This window comes from Heptranchias perlo, chromosome 11, assembly GCF_035084215.1.
Source record: "Heptranchias perlo isolate sHepPer1 chromosome 11, sHepPer1.hap1, whole genome shotgun sequence".
Lineage (NCBI taxonomy): Eukaryota > Metazoa > Chordata > Chondrichthyes > Hexanchiformes > Hexanchidae > Heptranchias > Heptranchias perlo.
This window is the reverse complement of record NC_090335.1, coordinates 15,547,398-15,569,815: the sequence shown is the minus strand read 5'-3', so window position 1 is coordinate 15,569,815 and position 22,418 is coordinate 15,547,398. Positions and strand designations below refer to the sequence as shown.

The window sequence follows — 22,418 nt, the reverse complement described above, 5'->3', positions numbered from 1 at the left end:
ACAAGATAGTGCTGATATAGTGTAATTAATCACAACAACACATTGCTGATATAGTGTAATTAATCACTGCAACACAGTGCTGATATAGTGTAATTAATGACTGCAACACAGTGCTGATATCGAGTAATTATTCACTACAACAGTGTTAGTATAGAGTAATTAATCACAACACAGTGCTGATATAGTGTAATTAAACACTGCAACGCAGTGCTGATATAGTGTAATTAATCACGACAACACAGTGCTGATATAGTGTAATTAATCACGACAACACAGTGCTGATATGGTGTAATTAATCACGACAACACAGTGCTGATATAGTGTAATTAATCACGACAACACAGTGCTGATATGGTGTAATTAATCACGACAACACAGTGCTGATATAGAATAATTAATCACGACAACACAGTGCTGATATAGTGTAATTAATCACTGCAACACAGTGCTGATATAGAGTAATTAATCACTACAACACAGTGCTGATATAGTGTAATTAATCACGACAACGCAGTGCTGATATAGTGTAATGAATCACCACAACACAGTCCTGATATAGAATAATTAATCACTACAACAGTGCTGATAAAGTGTAATTAATCACTGCAACACAGTGCTGATATAGTGTAATTAATGACTGCAATACAGTGCTGATATAGAGTAATTAATCACTACAATAGTGCTGATATAGAGCAATTAATTCACTACAACACAGTGCTGATATAGAGTAATTAATCGCTACAACACAGTGCTGATATAGTCTAATTAATCACAACACAGTGCTGATATAGTGGAATTAATCACTGCAACAGAGTGCTGGTATAGAGTAATTAATCATTACAACAAAGTGCTGATACAGTGTAATTAATCACTGCAACACAGTGCTGATAAATTGTAATTTATCACTACAACACAGTGCTGATATAATGTAATTAATCACTGCAACACAGTGCTGATATAGAGTAACTAATCACTGCAACACAGTGCTGATATAGTGTAATTAATGACTGCAACACAGTGCTGATATGGAGTAATTATTCACTACAACAGTGCTGACATAGAGTTATTAATCACTACAACACAGTGCTGGTATAGAGTAATTAATCACTACAACAAAGTGCTGATACAGTGTAATTAATCACTACAACACAGTGCTGATATAGTCTAATTCATCACAACACAGTGCTGATATAGAGTAATCACTGCAAAGCAGTGCTGATGTAGAGTAATTAATCACGACAACACTGTGCTGGTATAGAGTAATTAATCACTACAACACAGTGCTAATATCGAATAATTAATCACGACAACAAAGTGCTGATATAGTGTAATTAATCACTTCAACAAAGTGCTGATATAGTGTAATTAATCACTACAACACAGTGCTGATATAGTGTAATTAATCATTACAACAAAGTGCTGGTATAGAGTAATTAATCATTAAAACAAAGTGCTGATACAGTGTAATTAATCACTGCAACACAGTGCTGATATAGTGGATTTAATCACTGCAACACAGTGCTGATATGGAGTAATTAATCACTACAACACAGTGCTGATATAGAGTAATCACCAACACAGTGCTGGTATAGTGTAATTAAACATTACAACAAAGTGCTGGTATAGAGTAATTAAACATTACAACAAAGTGCTGGTACAGTGTAATTAATCACTGCAACACAGTGCTGATATAGTCTAATTAATCACAACACAGTGCTGATATAGTCTAATTAATCACAACACAGTGCTGATATAGTCTAATTAATCACAACACAGTGCTGATATAGAGTAATCACTACAACACAGTGCTGATATAGAGTAATTAATCACTACAACACAGTGCTGATATAGAGTAATTAATCACGACAACACAGTGCTGATATAGTGTAATTAATCACTGCAACACAGTGCTGATATAGTCTAATCACAAGATAGTGCTGATATAGTGTAATTAATCACAACAACACATTGCTGATATAGTGTAATTAATCACTGCAACACAGTGCTGATATAGTGTAATTAATGACTGCAACACAGTGCTGATATCGAGTAATTATTCACTACAACAGTGTTAGTATAGAGTAATTAATCACAACACAGTGCTGATATAGTGTAATTAAAGACTGCAACGCAGTGCTGATATAGAGTAATTAATCACTACAACAGTGCTGATATAGAGCAATTAATCACTACAACAGTGCTGATATAGAGCAATTAATCACTACAACAGTGCTGATATAGAGTAATTAATCGCTACAACACAGTGCTGGTATAGAGTAATTAATCATTACAACAAAGTGCTGATACAGTGTAATTAATCACTGCAACACAGTACTGATACAGAGTAACTAATCACTGCAACACAGTGCTGATATAGTGTAATTAATCACTACAACACAGTGCTGATATAGTGTAATTAATCATTACAACAAAGTGCTGGTATAGAGTAATTAATCATTAAAACAAAGTGCTGATACAGTGTAATTAATCACTGCAACACAGTGCTGATATAGTGTAATTAATCACTGCAACACAGTGCTGATACAGAGTAACTAATCAATGCAACACAGCGCTGATACAGTGTAATTAATCACAACGCAGTGCTGGTATAGAGTAATTAATCACTACAAAACAGTGCTGATATAGTGTAATTAATCACAACACATTGCTGATATAGTGGAATTAATCACTACAACAGTGCTGGTATAGAGTAATTAATCACCACAACACAGTGCTGATATAGAGTAATCACTGCAAAGCAGTGCTGATATAGAGTAATTAATCACTACAACACTGTGCTGGTATAGAGTAATTAATCATTACAGCACAGTGCTGGTATAGAGTAGTTAATCACTACAACACAGTGCTGATATAATGTAATTAATCACTGCAACACAGTGCGGATATAATGTAATTAATCACTGCAACACAGTGCTGATATAGAGTAATTAATCACTACAACACAGTGCTGATATAGAGTAATCACTGCAAAGCAGTGCTGATATAATGTAATTAATCACTACAACACTGTGCTGGTATAGAGTAATTAATCATTACAGCACAGTGCTGGTATAGAGTAGTTAATCACTACAACACAGTGCTGATATAATGTAATTAATCACTGCAACACAGTGCGGATATAATGTAATTAATCACTGCAACACAGTGCTGATATAGTGTAATTAATCACAACAGTGCTGATACAGTGTAATTAATCACAGCACAGTGCTGATGTAGAGTAATTAATCAATACAACACAGTGCTGGTATGGAGTAATTAATCACAACACAGTGCTGGTATAGAGTAATTAATCACTACAACACAGTGCTGGTATAGAGTAATTAATCACTTCAACACAGTGCTGGTACATAGCAATTAATCACTGCAACACAGTGCTGATATCGTCCAATTAATCACAACACAGTGCTGATATAGTGTAATTAATCTCTACAACACAGTGCTTATATAGTGTAAATAATCACTACAAGACAGTGCTGATACAGAGTAATTAATCACTGCAACACAGTGCTGGTACATAGCAATTAATCACTGCAACACAGTGCTAATATCGTCCAATTAATCACAACACAGTGCTGATATAGAGTAATTAATCTCTACAACACAGTGCTTATATAGTGTAATTAATGACGACAACACAGTGCTGATATAGTGTAATTAATGACTGCAACACAGTGCTGATATGGAGTAATTAATGACTGCAACACAGTGCTGATATGGAGTAATTAATCACTACAACACAGTGCTGATATGGAGTAATTAATCATTACAACACAGTGCTGATACAGTGTAATTAATCACTACAACATAGTGCGTATATAGTCTAATTAATCACAACACAGTGCTGATATAGAGTAATCACTGCAACACAGTGCTGATATAGTGTAATTAATCACTGCAACACAGTGCTGATATAGTGTAATTAATCACTGCAACACAGTGCTGATATAGTGTAATTAATCACTACAACACAGTGCTGATATAGTGTAAGGAAACACGATAACACAGAGCTGATATAGTGTAATTAATCACTACAACACAGTGCTGATATAGTGTAATTAATCACAACAGTGCTGATACATTGTAATTAATCACAGCACAGTGCTGATATAGAGTAATTAATCAATACAACACAGTGCTGGTATGGAGTAATTAATCACAACACAGTGCTGGTATAGAGTAATTAATCACGACAACACAGTGCTGGTATAGAGTAATTAATCACTGCAACACAGTGCTGGTACATAGCAATTAATCACTGCAACACAGTGCTGATATCGTCCAATTAATCACAACACAGTGCTGATATAGTGTAATTAATCTCTACAACACAGTGCTTATATAGTGTAAATAATCACTACAACACAGTGCTGATACAGAGTAATTAATCACTGCAACACAGTGCTGATATAGTCTAATTAATCACAACACAGTGCTGATATAGTGGAATTAATCACTGCAACAGAGTGCTGGTATAGAGTAATTAATCATTGCAACAAAGTGCTGATACAGTGTAATTAATCACTGCAACACGGTACTGATACAGAGTAACTAATCACTGCAACACAGTGCTGATATAGAGTAATTAATCGCTACAACACAGTGCTGATATAGTCTAATTAATCACAACACAGTGCTGATATAGTGGAATTAATCACTGCAACAGAGTGCTGATATAGAGTAATTAATCACTACAACACAGTGCTGATATAGTGGAATTAATCACTGCAACACAGTGCTGATACAGAGTAATTAATCACTGCAACACAGTGCTGATATAGTCTAATTAATCACAACACAGTGCTGATATAGTGGAATTAATCACTACAACACAGTGCTGATATAGAGTAATCACTGCAACACAGTGCTGATATAATGTAATTAATCACAGCAACACAGTGCTGATAAAGAGTAATCACTGCAACACAGTGCTGATATAATGTAATTAATCACAGCAACACAGTGCTGATATAGTGTAATTAATCACGACAACACAGTGCTGATATAGTGTAATTAATCACGACAACACAGTGCTGATATAGTGTAATTAATCACGACAACACAGTGCTGATATAGTGTAATTAATCACGACAACACAGTGCTGATATGGTGTAATTAATCACGACAACACAGTGCTGATATAGTGTAATTAATCACGACAACACAGTGCTGATATGGTGTAATTAATCACGACAACACAGTGCTGATATAGAATAATTAATCACGACAACACAGTGCTGATATAGTGTAATTAATCACTGCAACACAGTGCTGATATAGAGTAATTAATCACTACAACACAGTGCTGATATAGTGTAATTAATCACGACAACGCAGTGCTGATATAGTGTAATGAATCACCACAACACAGTCCTGATATAGAATAATTAATCACTGCAACAGTGCTGATAAAGTGTAATTAATCACTGCAACACAGTGCTGATATAGTGTAATTAATGACTGCAATACAGTGCTGATATAGAGTAATTAATCACTACAATAGTGCTGATATAGAGCAATTAATCACTGCAACACAGTGCTGATATAGAGTAATTAATCGCTACAACACAGTGCTGATATAGTCTAATTAATCACAACACAGTGCTGATATAGTGGAATTAATCACTGCAACAGAGTGCTGGTATAGAGTAATTAATCATTACAACAAAGTACTGATAAATTGTAATTTATCACTACAACACAGTGCTGATATAATGTAATTAATCACTGCAACACAGTGCTGATATAGAGTAACTAATCACTGCAACACAGTGCTGATATAGTGTAATTAATGACTGCAACACAGTGCTGATATGGAGTAATTATTCACTACAACAGTGCTGACATAGAGTTATTAATCACTACAACACAGTGCTGGTATAGAGTAATTAATCACTACAACACAGTGCTGATATGGAGTAATTAATCATTACAGCACAGTGCTGGTATAGAGTAGTTAATCACTACAACACAGTGCTGATATAATGTAATTAATCACTGCAACACAGTGCGGATATAATGTAATTAATCACTGCAACACAGTGCTGATATAGAGTAATTAATCACTACAACACAGTGCTGATATAGAGTAATCACTGCAAAGCAGTGCTGATATAATGTAATTAATCACTACAACACTGTGCTGGTATAGAGTAATTAATCATTACAGCACAGTGCTGGTATAGAGTAGTTAATCACTACAACACAGTGCTGATATAATGTAATTAATCACTGCAACACAGTGCGGATATAATGTAATTAATCACTGCAACACAGTGCTGATATAGTGTAATTAATCACAACAGTGCTGATACAGTGTAATTAATCACAGCACAGTGCTGATGTAGAGTAATTAATCAATACAACACAGTGCTGGTATGGAGTAATTAATCACAACACAGTGCTGGTATAGAGTAATTAATCACTACAACACAGTGCTGGTATAGAGTAATTAATCACTTCAACACAGTGCTGGTACATAGCAATTAATCACTGCAACACAGTGCTGATATCGTCCAATTAATCACAACACAGTGCTGATATAGTGTAATTAATCTCTACAACACAGTGCTTATATAGTGTAAATAATCACTACAAGACAGTGCTGATACAGAGTAATTAATCACTGCAACACAGTGCTGGTACATAGCAATTAATCACTGCAACACAGTGCTAATATCGTCCAATTAATCACAACACAGTGCTGATATAGAGTAATTAATCTCTACAACACAGTGCTTATATAGTGTAATTAATGACGACAACACAGTGCTGATATAGTGTAATTAATGACTGCAACACAGTGCTGATATGGAGTAATTAATGACTGCAACACAGTGCTGATATGGAGTAATTAATCACTACAACACAGTGCTGATATGGAGTAATTAATCATTACAACACAGTGCTGATACAGTGTAATTAATCACTACAACATAGTGCGTATATAGTCTAATTAATCACAACACAGTGCTGATATAGAGTAATCACTGCAACACAGTGCTGATATAGTGTAATTAATCACTGCAACACAGTGCTGATATAGTGTAATTAATCACTGCAACACAGTGCTGATATAGTGTAATTAATCACTACAACACAGTGCTGATATAGTGTAAGGAAACACGATAACACAGAGCTGATATAGTGTAATTAATCACTACAACACAGTGCTGATATAGTGTAATTAATCACAACAGTGCTGATACATTGTAATTAATCACAGCACAGTGCTGATATAGAGTAATTAATCAATACAACACAGTGCTGGTATGGAGTAATTAATCACAACACAGTGCTGGTATAGAGTAATTAATCACGACAACACAGTGCTGGTATAGAGTAATTAATCACTGCAACACAGTGCTGGTACATAGCAATTAATCACTGCAACACAGTGCTGATATCGTCCAATTAATCACAACACAGTGCTGATATAGTGTAATTAATCTCTACAACACAGTGCTTATATAGTGTAAATAATCACTACAACACAGTGCTGATACAGAGTAATTAATCACTGCAACACAGTGCTGATATAGTCTAATTAATCACAACACAGTGCTGATATAGTGGAATTAATCACTGCAACAGAGTGCTGGTATAGAGTAATTAATCATTGCAACAAAGTGCTGATACAGTGTAATTAATCACTGCAACACGGTACTGATACAGAGTAACTAATCACTGCAACACAGTGCTGATATAGAGTAATTAATCGCTACAACACAGTGCTGATATAGTCTAATTAATCACAACACAGTGCTGATATAGTGGAATTAATCACTGCAACAGAGTGCTGATATAGAGTAATTAATCACTACAACACAGTGCTGATATAGTGGAATTAATCACTGCAACACAGTGCTGATACAGAGTAATTAATCACTGCAACACAGTGCTGATATAGTCTAATTAATCACAACACAGTGCTGATATAGTGGAATTAATCACTACAACACAGTGCTGATATAGAGTAATCACTGCAACACAGTGCTGATATAATGTAATTAATCACAGCAACACAGTGCTGATAAAGAGTAATCACTGCAACACAGTGCTGATATAATGTAATTAATCACAGCAACACAGTGCTGATATAGTGTAATTAATCACGACAACACAGTGCTGATATAGTGTAATTAATCACGACAACACAGTGCTGATATAGTGTAATTAATCACGACAACACAGTGCTGATATAGTGTAATTAATCACGACAACACAGTGCTGATATGGTGTAATTAATCACGACAACACAGTGCTGATATAGTGTAATTAATCACGACAACACAGTGCTGATATGGTGTAATTAATCACGACAACACAGTGCTGATATAGAATAATTAATCACGACAACACAGTGCTGATATAGTGTAATTAATCACTGCAACACAGTGCTGATATAGAGTAATTAATCACTACAACACAGTGCTGATATAGTGTAATTAATCACGACAACGCAGTGCTGATATAGTGTAATGAATCACCACAACACAGTCCTGATATAGAATAATTAATCACTGCAACAGTGCTGATAAAGTGTAATTAATCACTGCAACACAGTGCTGATATAGTGTAATTAATGACTGCAATACAGTGCTGATATAGAGTAATTAATCACTACAATAGTGCTGATATAGAGCAATTAATCACTGCAACACAGTGCTGATATAGAGTAATTAATCGCTACAACACAGTGCTGATATAGTCTAATTAATCACAACACAGTGCTGATATAGTGGAATTAATCACTGCAACAGAGTGCTGGTATAGAGTAATTAATCATTACAACAAAGTACTGATAAATTGTAATTTATCACTACAACACAGTGCTGATATAATGTAATTAATCACTGCAACACAGTGCTGATATAGAGTAACTAATCACTGCAACACAGTGCTGATATAGTGTAATTAATGACTGCAACACAGTGCTGATATGGAGTAATTATTCACTACAACAGTGCTGACATAGAGTTATTAATCACTACAACACAGTGCTGGTATAGAGTAATTAATCACTACAACACAGTGCTGATATGGAGTAATTAATCGCTACAACACAGTGCTGATATAGTCTAATTAATCACAACACAGTGCTGATATAGTGGAATTAATCACTGCAACAGAGTGCTGGTATAGAGTAATTAATCATTACAACAAAGTGCTGATACAGTGTAATTAATCACTACAACACAGTGCTGATATAGTCGAATTCATCACAACACAGTGCTGATATAGAGTAATCACTGCAACACAGTGCTGATATAGTGTAATTAATCACTGCAACACAGTGCTGATATAGTGTAATTAATCACTACAACACAGTGCTGATATAGAGTAACTAATCACTGCAACACAGTGCTGATATAGTGTAATTAATGACTGCAACACAGTGCTGATATGGAGTAATTATTCACTACAACAGTGCTGATATAGAGTTATTAATCACTACAACACAGTGCTGGTATAGAGTAATTAATCACTACAACACAGTGCTGATATGGAGCAATTAATCGCTACAACACAGTGCTGATATAGTCTAATTAATCACAACACAGTGCTGATATAGTGGAATTAATCACTGCAACAGAGTGCTGGTGTAGAGTAATTAATCATTACAACAAAGTGCTGATACAGTGTAATTAATCACTACAACACAGTGCTGATATAGTCTAATTCATCACAACACAGTTCTGATATAGAGTAATCACTGCAACACAGTGCTGATATAGTGTAATTAAATCACTGCAACACAGTGCTGATATAGTGTAATTAACCACTACAACACAGTGCTGATATAGTGTAATTAAACATGACAACACAAAGCTGATATCGAGTAATCACTGCAAAGCAGTGCTGATATAGTGTAATTAATGATTACAACAGTGCTGACAGTGTAATTAATCACTACAACACAGTGCTGATATAGTGGAATTAATCACTGCAACACAGTGCTGATATCGTGTAATTAATCACTGCAACACAGTGCTGATACAGATTAATTAATCACTGCAACACAGTGCTGATATAGAGTAATTAATCACTACAACACAGTGCTGATATAGTGGAATTAATCACTGCAACACAGTGCTGATACAGAGTAATTAATCACTGCAACACAGTGCGGATATAGTCTAATTAATCGCAACACAGTGCTGATATAGAGTAATCACTACAACACAGTGCTGATATAGAGTAATTAATCACTGCAACACAGTGCTGATATAGTGTAATCACTACAACACAGTGCTGATATAGAGTAATTAATCATTACAACCAAGTGCTGATACAGTGTAATTAATCACTGCAACGCAGTGCTGATATAGTGGAATTAATCATTACAACACTGTGCTAATATAGAGTAATTAATCACTACAACACAGTGCTGCTATAGTGGAATTAATCACTGCAACACAGTGCTGATAAATTGTAATTTATCACTACAACACAGTGCTGATATAATGTAATTAATCACTGCAACACAGTGCTGATATGGAGTAATTAATCACTGCAACACAGTGCTGATATAGTGTAATTAATCACTGCAACACAGTGCCGATAAATTGTAATTTATCACTACAACACAGTGCTGATATAATGTAATTAATCACAACACAGTGCTGATATAGAGTAATCACTGCAACACAGTGCTGATATAGTGGAATTAATCACTGCAACACAGTGCTGATAAATTGTAATTTATCACTACAACACAGTGCTGATATAATGTAATTAATCACTGCAACACAGTGCTGATATAGTGTAATTAATGACGACAACACAGTGCTGATATAGTGTAATTAATCACTGCAATACAGTGCTGATATAGTGTAATTAATGACTGCAACACAGTGCTGATATGGAGTAATTAATCACTGCAACACAGTGCTGATATAGTGTAATTAATCACTGCAACACAGTGCTGATATAGTCTAATTAATCACAACACAGTGCTGATATAGTGGAATTAATCACTGCAACAGCGTGCTGGTATAGAGTAATTAATCATTACAACAAAGTGCTGATACAGTGTAATTAATCACTACAACATAGTGCGGATATAGTCTAATTAATCACAACACAGTGCTGATATAGAGTAATCACTGCAACACAGTGCTGATATAGTGTAATTAATCACTGCAACACAGTGCTGATATAGTGTAATTAATCACTACAACACAGTGCTGATATAGTGTAATGAAACACGACAACAGAGCTGATATAGTGTAATTAATCAGTACAACAGTGCTGATATGGAGTAATTAATCACTGCAACACAGTGCTGATATCGAGTAATCACTGCAAAGCAGTGCTGATATAGTGTAATTAATGACTACAACAGTGCTGATAGTGTAATTAATCACTACAACACAGTGCTGATATAGTGTAATTAATCACTACAACACAGTGCTGATACAGATTAATTAATCACTGCAACACAGTGCTGATATAGAGTAATTAATCACTGCAACACAGTGCTGATATAGTCTAATTAATCACAACACAGTGCTGATATAGAGTAATCACTGCAACACAGTGCTGATATAGTGTAATCACTACAACACAGTGCTGATATAGAGTAATTAATCATTACAACCAAGTGCTGATACAGTGTAATTAATCACTGCAACGCAGTGCTGATATAGTCTAATTCATCACAACACAGTGCTGATATAGAGTAATTAATCACTACAACACAGTGCTGATATAGAGTAATTAATCACGACAACACAGTGCTGATATAGTGTAATTAATGACGACAACACAGTGCTGATATAGTGTAATTAATCACTGCAATACAGTGCTGATATAGTGTAATTAATGACTGCAACACAGTGCTGATATGGAGTAATTAATCACTGCAACACAGTGCTGATATAGTGTAATTAATCACTGCAACACAGTGCTGATAAATTGTAATTTATCACTACAACACAGTGCTGATATAATGTAATTAATCACAACACAGTGCTGATATAGAGTAATCACTGCAACACAGTGCTGATATAGTGTAATTAATCACTGCAACACAGTGCTGATATAGTCTAATTAATCACAACACAGTGCTGATATAGTGGAATTAATCACTGCAACAGCGTGCTGGTATAGAGTAATTAATCATTACAACAAAGTGCTGATACAGTGTAATTAATCACTACAACATAGTGCGGATATAGTCTAATTAATCACAACACAGTGCTGATATAGAGTAATCACTGCAACACAGTGCTGATATAGTGTAATTAATCACTGCAACACAGTGCTGATATAGTGTAATTAATCACTACAACACAGTGCTGATATGGAGTAATTAATCACTACAACAGTGCTGATATGGAGTAATTAATCACTGCAACACAGTGCTGATATAATGTAATCAATCAGTAATTACATTATATCAGCACTGTGTTGTAGTGATTAATTACACTATATCAGCACTGTTGTAGTGATTAATTACTCTGTATCAGCACTGTGTTGCAGTGATTAATTCCACTATATCAGCAATGTATTGTGATTAATTACACTATATCAGCACTGTTTTGTAGTGATTAATTACTCTATACCAGCACTGTGTTGTGATTAATTACACTATATCAGCACTGTGTTGCAGTGATTACACTATATCAGCACTGTGTTGTAGTGATTAATTACACTATATCAGCACTGTTGTAGTGATTAATTATTCTATATCAGGACTGTGTTGTGGTTATTAATTACATTATATCAGCACTGTGTTGTAATCACTGCAACACAGTGCTGATATAGTGGAATTAATCACTGCAACACAGTGCTGATATAGTCTAATTAATGACTGCAACACAGTGCTGATATAGAGTAATTATTCACTACAACAGTGTTAATATAGAGTAATTAATCACTACAACACAGTGCTGGTATAGAGTAATTAATCACTCGAACACAGTGCTGGTATCGAGTAATTAATCACTACAACACTGCTGGTATCGAGCAATTAATCACTACAACACAGTGCTAATATAGAATAATTAATCACTACAACAAAGTGCTGATATAGTGGAATTAATCACTGCAACACAGTGCTGATATAGTCTAATTAATGACTGCAACACAGTGCTGATATAGAGTAATTATTCACTACAACAGTGTTAATATAGAGTAATTAATCACTACAACACAGTGCTGGTATAGAGTAATTAATCACTCGAACACAGTGCTGGTATAGAGTAATTAATCACTACAACACTGCTGGTATCGAGCAATTAATCACTACAACACAGTGATTAATTAATCACTACAGAATAATTAATCACTACAACAAAGTGCTGATATAGTGTAATTAATCACTGCAACACAGTGCTGATATCGAGTACTTAATCACGACAACACAGTGCTGATATAGTGTAATTAATCACTGCAACACAGTGCTGATATAGTGTAATTAATGACTGCAACATAGTGCTGATATAGAGTAATAATTATTCACTACAACAGTGTTAATATAGAGTAATTAATTTCAACACAATGCTGATGCAGCAATTAATTACTACACAGTGCCAATAGAGTAATTTATTGCTACATCACAGTGCTGATGTAGTTTGATTAATGACTATGCCACAGAGCTAAATTAGATGAATTACTACAACAGTGCGATCTAGATTAACCATTACAGCACAGTGCTGATAGAGTAATTAATTACTGCACAATGCTAATCTAGATTAATTACTACAAAGTGCTGATCTGGATTAATTACTATAGCACAAAGTAGAAATACATGTTGTCTGTGCATTTTTTTCAATTTAAAATAAAGCAATTTGAAGATGTTTGCCCAGGTTGGTTGTTCCTAGACTCAGTATATACAAGCTACTTGGAGATTGTTTCAATCTTTCTCATCCTTCCTCTCCTTCTCTTGTTAACATTATGGCCCAGAAATTGCTCTGGGCGGCAAATCAACAGTGCTCACCACTCCATCGATTTATACTAACCCACTAACTTACTGCATGCACTTCCTCTAATTGGAAGTGGAGAAGAGCCCAGTGTTAGCTCCAGTGAAGCTAGGACCCATCGGAGAACCGAGAGGAGCGATCTCTCCCCTCGACCAACCAGATTGCAGCATTTTTGACACACTGCGAACAATTTCTGCAAGCTGCAACGTAAAATCCAGGAAGTGAAAGGTACAACACTAAAATCATTTGTAAAAAGTTATAGACAGCGAAAAAAAGAGGGTAAGAAATAATCAAATTAAATAAATGAGACAGAAGGAGAAAGTAAAAAAAAAAATGTATTTAAAAAAAAATAATTTTTTAATGACCAAAAATGATTAAAATGAGGATTAATGAGACTCCACATCTTTAAAAGAGAATTTTTAGTTGTTTGGCAGTCATTAGGACTTAACGTGCTGTTAAAACTTAGTTTACACCTGGTATTTTTAAGCGTATCTATTTTGTGGCGATATTAGTTAGTTTCCAGCTGGGCAGACGAGCAAGTTGGCGCTGGTCCATTGTTTCCACTGATTCCAGCCGGCGATATCCCTTTAATGCGAAGCTGTCGTATTGCCGGTGAACCAGAAGGAGCAAATGCTGGATTTCCATGTTTCACTGCACATGTGCAAAAGCTGGAACTTGCTCCTTGATTTCGCCACTAATAATGGTAAGCGCTATTAAGCTCACCGTTGTTTTTTGAGCAATTTCTGGGCCAGTTGTTCTGTTTTCAAGAATTTGTGCTGCAATATTTTCAATATTTTCTTGTCATAAAATCACAAAAAAAATTGGAAAAATGTCAGTTCCTTCTGGGATTTACAATTTGAATGTGTGGCTACTCTCTGTATCAGGGTCACTGAAGGGTTTAGCCACATTTCGTTTCGTATAGGAGCGCACGATAACATGACAATATAGTCGTGTCTGCTGTGATTAATTTTTCCATCTCCCAAACCATCCGATGATTCAGCTTGGCTGTTTTATGTTGTGCACCACATCCATTAGGATCTCATTTTATGTAGGACCCTTACAGACAGCAGAGAAACCAGGTCTTCCTCCTTGTGATTTGGGCTGGAACCCAGAAAGGACAGAGTGCCAACCAGTATCCCAAATACTTCAATATGGTTTCAGTAAAAACTAAAGTAACAGTGAAGCTGCACTGCAGAAGTTGCAACAGCAGTAAATTATGGAATATGCTCAACGCAAACATTCCATAGCCACCATGGTGACGAAACTGGCTGTGATACCACCCCTTAAATGGCCTGTTCAAATGTTTTTACATCTGTAACAATACAAACAGGATGTCACCTGTTTAAACAAAAAAGGGAACTAAAATATCCTCTTGCAAATTCTTTTAACAAACATTAGTTAAGAGAGTATATTCAGATTCAGTAGAAAAAGAAGTCCACTTGCAAATGAAGCCACCACTCTCAGTCAATGTAAACATACCTTTATTTGTAGCATTTTCATGAACTATATTTTGCTGAATGGAATTCAGATCATTCTGGATTTTCATGAAGATCTTCTCCACACACTGAGCTTCCTTACATTTTTTCCAGAATGCTTTTGCTTTTCCTGTAGCTGTTCAAAAATAATTGAGAACGAATGTTAACTGCACAGATCATTCCATATGCGAGCAGTTCAGGCCATGTAACTGGCTCCCTGCAAAGGACCCTCTTACCAAGAGTCTTTATTCCTACTTCTGTGACTTGTTCCTAACACTAAGACATAAGTATCAGATAGGAGAAGTAGAAAAAGGCACGAAAATGTACTGATGGAGAGAGAAGGTGGAAGCTGAAGTTGAGACAAAGGCCTTAGAGAGGGTGCAGAAGAGATTTACTACAATGATTCCAGGGATGAGGGACGTTAATTACATGGATAGACTGGAGAAGCTGGGGTTGTTGTCCTTGGAACAGAGAAGGTTGAGAGGAGATTTGATAGTAGTATTCAAAATCATGAAAGGTCTAGACATAGTAGATAGAGAGAAAGTGTTCCCATTGGCGGAAGGGTCAAGAATCAGAGGACACAGGTTTGAGGTGATTGGCAAAAGAACCAAAGGTGACATGAGGAAAAACTTTTTTACATAGCGAGTGGTTAGGATCTGGAATGCACTGCGCAAGGAGGTGGTGGAGGCAGATTCAATCATGGCCTTCAAAAGGGAACTGGAAAGGAAAAAAATTGCAGGGCTACGGGGATAGGGCGGGGGAGAGGGACCAGCTGGATTGCTCTTGCATAGAGCTGGCGTGGACTCGATGGGTTGAATGGCCTCCTTCCATGCTGTAACCTTTCTATGATTCTATGAGGTCAACTAGCAAAGAACAAGTCTTTTTGTGTATTCTGGCCAGTGCCCAAATCTTGGACAGACTTGAGCTTTATGGAAAGTTAAGAGTTGCTGAAAAGAAGCCAACCGGCTTTAGCTTCTCTAATTCCATTTGAAATCAGAGGAGATAGGCCAAGGATCTTAATAGATGCAGACTACAGGGTAAGCTAGGCTAGTCGTTATGGCACTGGTCTAGCAACTCCTCAGGTCACCAGTTCACAATCCCACCATAGTAAATTGTGAAAATGAATTCAATAAAGCTGGTAAATTTGTGGGCTGGTAACAGCAAATGACCACAAATGTACAGTGCTTTCTTGTCTGAAATATCTGGGAAGTAGATTGATGTTGGAATACAGTAATAACCAAAATAGAATATAATTAGCTATTAATGCAACAAGATAACAATGGATCAGGGGGGCAATTTGACCCATTTTAGTTCAATTAGTGAACAGGCATGTCCAGTGATCATTTCCAAGCAAAGCCTTGACTGTACGGAATTTGCAACATGTGCTGAAGATCAGCAAGTTGAATTACTCGGAAATTACCCACCCTCTGGTAATAATGCAACATAATGTCAATGTTTCAAAAATATCCAAATCAATATCTTGCTGTGTCCTGTAAGCGTTCGGCATTATGATCACAAGATAATTACCGATTTGGCCCATCTTAGTTTCAGAAAGACCTTGAAGTCCCCTCGCATTGCTGCATCCAATTATTTCTTAAATGATTCCAGTGTTTTCACCTCCACTAGTCTATCTGGAAGTCCATTCCATGTACTGATTTTTTTTGAAGAATAATAATAATTTCCTGATATTAGTCCTAAATGCTATAATCAGGAAGGTTGCCATATATCAAACATTTATCGTGAGTCGCAGTGTGTTCGATACATGTATGAGATGGAAACCTCACATCTCTCAAATTCCACTGGAAGGCAATGCTATCTGAATCATCACAGCTACCACTTCTCATCAGGACAAGGATGTGACAGTACACTGATATGGGATTAATAATACGGAAGGTGGCAAAAATGTATTCAGAAACCACAACATCCTGTTGATAGTTGCTCATCATGATATTAGTGAGGATCTTTACAATATTTTGAGGAAACTCTTTGAACAGCATCCTCCAGTGCACAGCTTCCTTCCTACAGGTCTATCAGCAGAATTAGCACCAAGTAGCAACCATGGAATCTGAATATTAAAATAACACGTTAGCAGCACTTTATCAAGACAAAAAACAGCAGGAATTAAGAACAGAGTACAGCAGCTTGATTTCTTGAATATAGAGGTTTTTTTTATTACTTGCTGGTTCATACTGTTCTCTGCTTGTGGTCGGGACCTGTTCTATAGTCTCCTCTTGGTCTTCTTGCTGTAATAATAGACACAATTCTAAGTAAGTGGATTCTTGGCTCCCCAGGTCTATGTCAATCCTGCATATACAGTGTCCCAAATAACATTTTGGGATACAGTATATGAATAATTTGAGACATGACATGGTAACTGTAGCATACTTGGGACTTTGGACCTATGGTCCCCAAAGCTCTCCATTCTCCAAGGGGGTTTTCCTTGCATCATACCTGGGTTTGTTGTAGACTAATTGATAGAGATTGATTGCTATGATTAGTCAATAACTCCACTGTTGTTGTATCATGTGACTACTAGGAAGGTAGAAGGTGAACTAGATGGACCTTGGTCTTTGTTCATCTAGCAGTTCCTATGTTCCTATGAATGCTTGGCTGGCTCTGAAGTTCACTCACTGATCTTCCCCACTTTTCTATGGAGTAGTGTCTGGCCTCTGTCAAGGGATGTTGGTACCTCTGAGCCATGGTGAGCCCATCCAAGGGCTGCCTGAAAGTGCCATATGTTGCCTGGGTACTAATTTTTTTTTTATTCGTTCATGGGATGTGGGCGTCGCTGGTGAGGCCGGCATTTATTGCCTATCCCTAATTGCCCTTGAGAAGGTGGTGGTGAGCCAATATCAGCCAACAAGCAGCGAAGCACTTGTCCCTTTATCAGAGATTTGTGAAAAATTCTGGTCAGGAACCGTACTCATCTTCAAACCCAGAACTGCGTTTCCATTAACCCTGTCTCCCCACCCCATTTTCTCCCCTTTTCAACTTTGGAAGGTGTCGATTCCCGCGGAAGTGCCATTCTGTGGGTGTTAGGTAATTTCTGGCTTCCCAAGCTAAGTGGCCGTTCTTCATATGCAAGTGTAGATAGCAATAGCAAGCTATTTGATCATTGTTTGCAACCTTAGCGTCCTATTTGATCCTTAGCTAAGCTTCCGACCCCATATCCTCTCCATCATAAGACCACCTACTTCCACCTCCTGTAACATTGCCCGCCTCCACCCTGCCTCAACCCTCATCCATGCCTGTTACCTCTAGACACACTATTCCAATGCTTTCCTGGCCAGCTTCCTACCTTGCACCCTCTGTAAATATGAGCTCCTCCAAATCTCTGCTGCCCATATCCTTACCCGCCTACGCATTCACCCATCACCCCTGTGCTCGCTGACCTACATTGGCCCCCGGTCTGGCAATGCCTCAATTTTAAAATTCTCATCCTTGTTTTCAAATCCCTCCATGGCGTTGCCTCTTCCTATCTCTGTAACCTCCTCCAGTCCTACAACCCTCCGAGATTCTGTGCTCCTCCAATGCTGGCCTTTTGCGCATTCCAGATTTTTTCTGCTCCACCATTGGTGTCCGTGCCTTCAGCTGCCTAGGCCCCAAGCTCTGGAATTCCCTCCCTAAACCACTTGGCCTCTCTCTCCTCCTTTAAGATGTTCCTTAAAACCTACATCTTACCTATCCTAATATCAACTTATGTGGCTCGGTGTCAAATTTTGTTTCATAATCATTCCTGTGAAACGCCTTGGGACATTCTACTACGTTAAAGGCGCTATAGAAATGCAAGTTGTTGTTGTTGTGGCATCACATCTGAGCCTGATCCCATCCTCGCTCAACATTTACACATCCACACACTGCGGCATGAGACACTGGATAGTAATTAGGAGTGGGAACTCTGGCTGACTTTACTCATCCTAGCCCAGGAGTGCTAAGAGCAATTGTACCACCTCTGCTGTCACTTCAGCTGAGATCAGCTAACTCGACACAGGCCAGCAGACTAGGGGCTTCCTGCTCTGTGGCTCAGTTGTGTGCTATCTTATCAAACAGAGCTACTGATGGTACACTTTCCATTAAACCTTTAACAGTAGATGGGTGAGTAAGGTGTAAGCTTCTGATTCACTTGAACACCACCAATTGGTGGTTGAGTTTGGTACGTTAAAATTCAAGGAGATGGGAGAAAAAAATAATCAGCTGGGATTCCACCTCAAGTTGGGTCCCAGCCCCCCACCATCTCATACAGTAGGGATGTGGGAGATCACAATTTCAATATAATTATGAACTATTTAACCTCATCAAACGTACTTCATCTACATTCGTGCTTGTATCACTGCAGTTTCCATCGTTTGGCTCAGTTTCCTCTGTTGAAAGAAGGACGAATTTGTGTGAGGCTCTTAAACGTTTAATAATTAGTTTTTTTATGTCATATAACAGTTCAGAAAATCTTTTTTCATTCATGAGACCTCTGCTAATCAAACTACCTTTCTAAAAGCCTACTATATAAACAGCGATGAACACATTTATACTGATTGTGTCAAATCCTAAAGATTAAGAGATGGGGATAGTTGCTTGGTGGAAGTTGCATAGTTTTGGTTGAAAATGTCTTCAGGACATGTCCTTCATGATTTCATTTTGTTAGTTTCCCTGACATGTTCTTGATATGTTAAGGATAAGGAATGACAAAGAATGTTGCTATCAACGAAGATTTATTACATAGACTTTACAGCATAGAAAGAGGACATTCGGCCCAAATGGTCTATGCCGGTGTGCACACTCCACATGAGCCTCCTCCCACCTTACTTCATCTCAGCCTATCAACATACCCTTCTATTCCTTTCTCCCTCATGTACTTATCTAGCTTCCCCTTAAATGCATCTATGCTGTTCGCCTCAACTATTCCATGTGGTAGAAAGTTTCACATTCTAATCACTCTCTGAGTAAAGAAGTTTCTCCTGAATTCCTTTTTGGATTTATTAGTGACTATTATATTTATGACCCCTAGTTTTGGACTCCCCCACAAGTGGAAACCTCTTCTCTATGTCTACTCTATCAAACCCCTTCATAATTAGGTCACCCCTCAGACTTTTCTAGAGAAAAGAGCCCCAGCCTGTTCAGTCTTTCCTCATAGTTATAACCTCTCAGTTCTGGTATCAACCTTGTAAATCTTTTTTTGCACCTTCTCCAGTGCCTCTATATCCTTTTTATAATATGGAGACCAGAACTGTGCACAGTACTCCAAGTGTGGTTTAACCAAGGTTCTATATAAGTTTAACATAACTTCTCTCCTTTTCAATACTATTCCTCTAGAAATGAACCCCTGTGCTTTGTTTGCCTTTTTTATGGCCTTGTTAACCTGTGTTGCTACTTTTAATTATTTGTGAATCCGTGCCCCCAGATCCCTTTGCTCCTCTAACCCATTTAGCCTCTTATTTTTCAAGCAGTATGTGGCCTCCTTATTATTCCTACCAAAATATACCACCTCACACTTATCTATATTGAAATTCATTTGCCATTTATACGCCCATTCTGCAAGTTTGTAAACATCTTCTTGTATTTTGTCGCAGTCTTCCTCAGTATTAACAATACCCCCAATTTGGTGTCTTCCATAAATTTTGAAATTGTACTTTCGCTTCCCAAGTCCAAATTGTTTATGTAAGTAGTGGTCCCAGCACTGACCACTTTCCACCTTCCGCCAGTCTAAGTAAATACCTTTAACCCCTATTCTCTGTTTTCTAATTTGTAGCCAGCTTGCTATCCATTCTATTACTTGTACCCTGACTCCACACACAGGTTAACGAAGTGTGAAGAACTGCGCAAAATAGTTGGCACACTTAATATGTTATGAGCGGCGCCTTTGTAATGAACTCTTATGGTAATGGAAAATGGTTAGCACTATTTGCCCGATATAGGCTGCTGCCCATGATAAGCGTGGATGGTGTAAGTGGTGGGGACTGTAAATGGTTGGAGCCAGTCCACTGTGTTTGGATGCTGCGTCTCTGTATTAACAATGCAGCCCAGCAGTGCTACAAGGATTGCCTCTCTGATACCAAAAAGGGGAGACTCAAGGAGGTTGTACTGTCAAAAAAAAGGATAAAAAATCCTGAGAAGTATAAAAATGCTTTAAGAAATAGCCGGATCCTGTGATGAGAGACAGTAGCATTTTTTTCCTTGGAAGGGCTTGGATGGGGTGACTGGCCTTCATCATCCATATTGATCTTATGATCATTCTACCTCCATGGACCTTCCAATTGGGACCAGCATTGTTAAAATTGCATTGCCAGGCTGGATTGCTGCATTAAGGATGAGTGTAGGGTTGTTTAAGAGGATACAGAAGGCAGCCAACAACGACAGTCATTAAGTCTCCCACAGCACAAAAGAAACACAAGGAAATTAACATGGCAAAGAAAAATTTGAAATTATATATGGCAAGAGAAGTGAAGGATAATAACAAAAAGGTTTTTAGTTATATAAAAAGAAAAAGAAAAACGAGGGATGGAGTGGGGCCACAATAGCAGCATTAGTATTGATTCATTCAAATGCAAATTAGACAGATTTCTTTCTGGAAATAATATTTTGGGATATAGTACATGAGTAATTTGAGACATGACGTGGTAAGTGTGATATGCTTGGAAGAAACAGGTGACTTTGGACCCATGGTTCCTAAAGCTCTCCACTATTGGGAGTTTTCCTTGCGTCATGTCTGGGTCTGTTGTAGACTAATTGATAGAGATTGATCACTCTGATTAGTCAACAACTCCATTATCGTTGTATCATGTGACTACCAGGATGGTAGAAGGCGAACTAGATGGATCTTGGTCTTTTTCTGTCTAGTAATTCCTATATTCTAAGCCACCTGAACCATTCACATTAAAAAAAGCACATAGTGGATAAGGCTTTCTGCCCTCCCCTTCCCCTGTCCCTGTCCCCTTCCCCCACCAATTGCGGTGGATCAATGGCAGGGGTGGACATCTAGCTGCTCTGGAGGTGCCCCACTGAC

At 37.3% G+C, this 22,418-nt stretch overlaps 2 protein-coding genes across 2 annotated transcripts in view; one reads left to right on the top strand and one right to left on the bottom strand.

Moving 5' to 3' along the window:
- phf11 (PHD finger protein 11) overlaps window positions 1-22,418 on the bottom strand; it is a 246,166-nt gene that overhangs the window by 35,944 nt on the left and 187,804 nt on the right. Inside the window, exons 36-38 of the mRNA XM_067993443.1 lie at window positions 19,727-19,782; window positions 17,598-17,664; window positions 15,426-15,557 (exon numbers count right to left, since the gene is read on the bottom strand). Coding sequence (XP_067849544.1) covers window positions 15,426-15,557; window positions 17,598-17,664; window positions 19,727-19,782 — 255 coding nt within the window. The remainder of the gene's footprint in view (window positions 1-15,425; window positions 15,558-17,597; window positions 17,665-19,726; window positions 19,783-22,418) is intronic.
- The window catches only part of LOC137327125 (RCC1 and BTB domain-containing protein 1-like), a 118,425-nt gene that overhangs the window by 85,441 nt on the left and 10,566 nt on the right, over window positions 1-22,418 (top strand). The gene's annotated exons all lie outside the window — the stretch shown is intronic.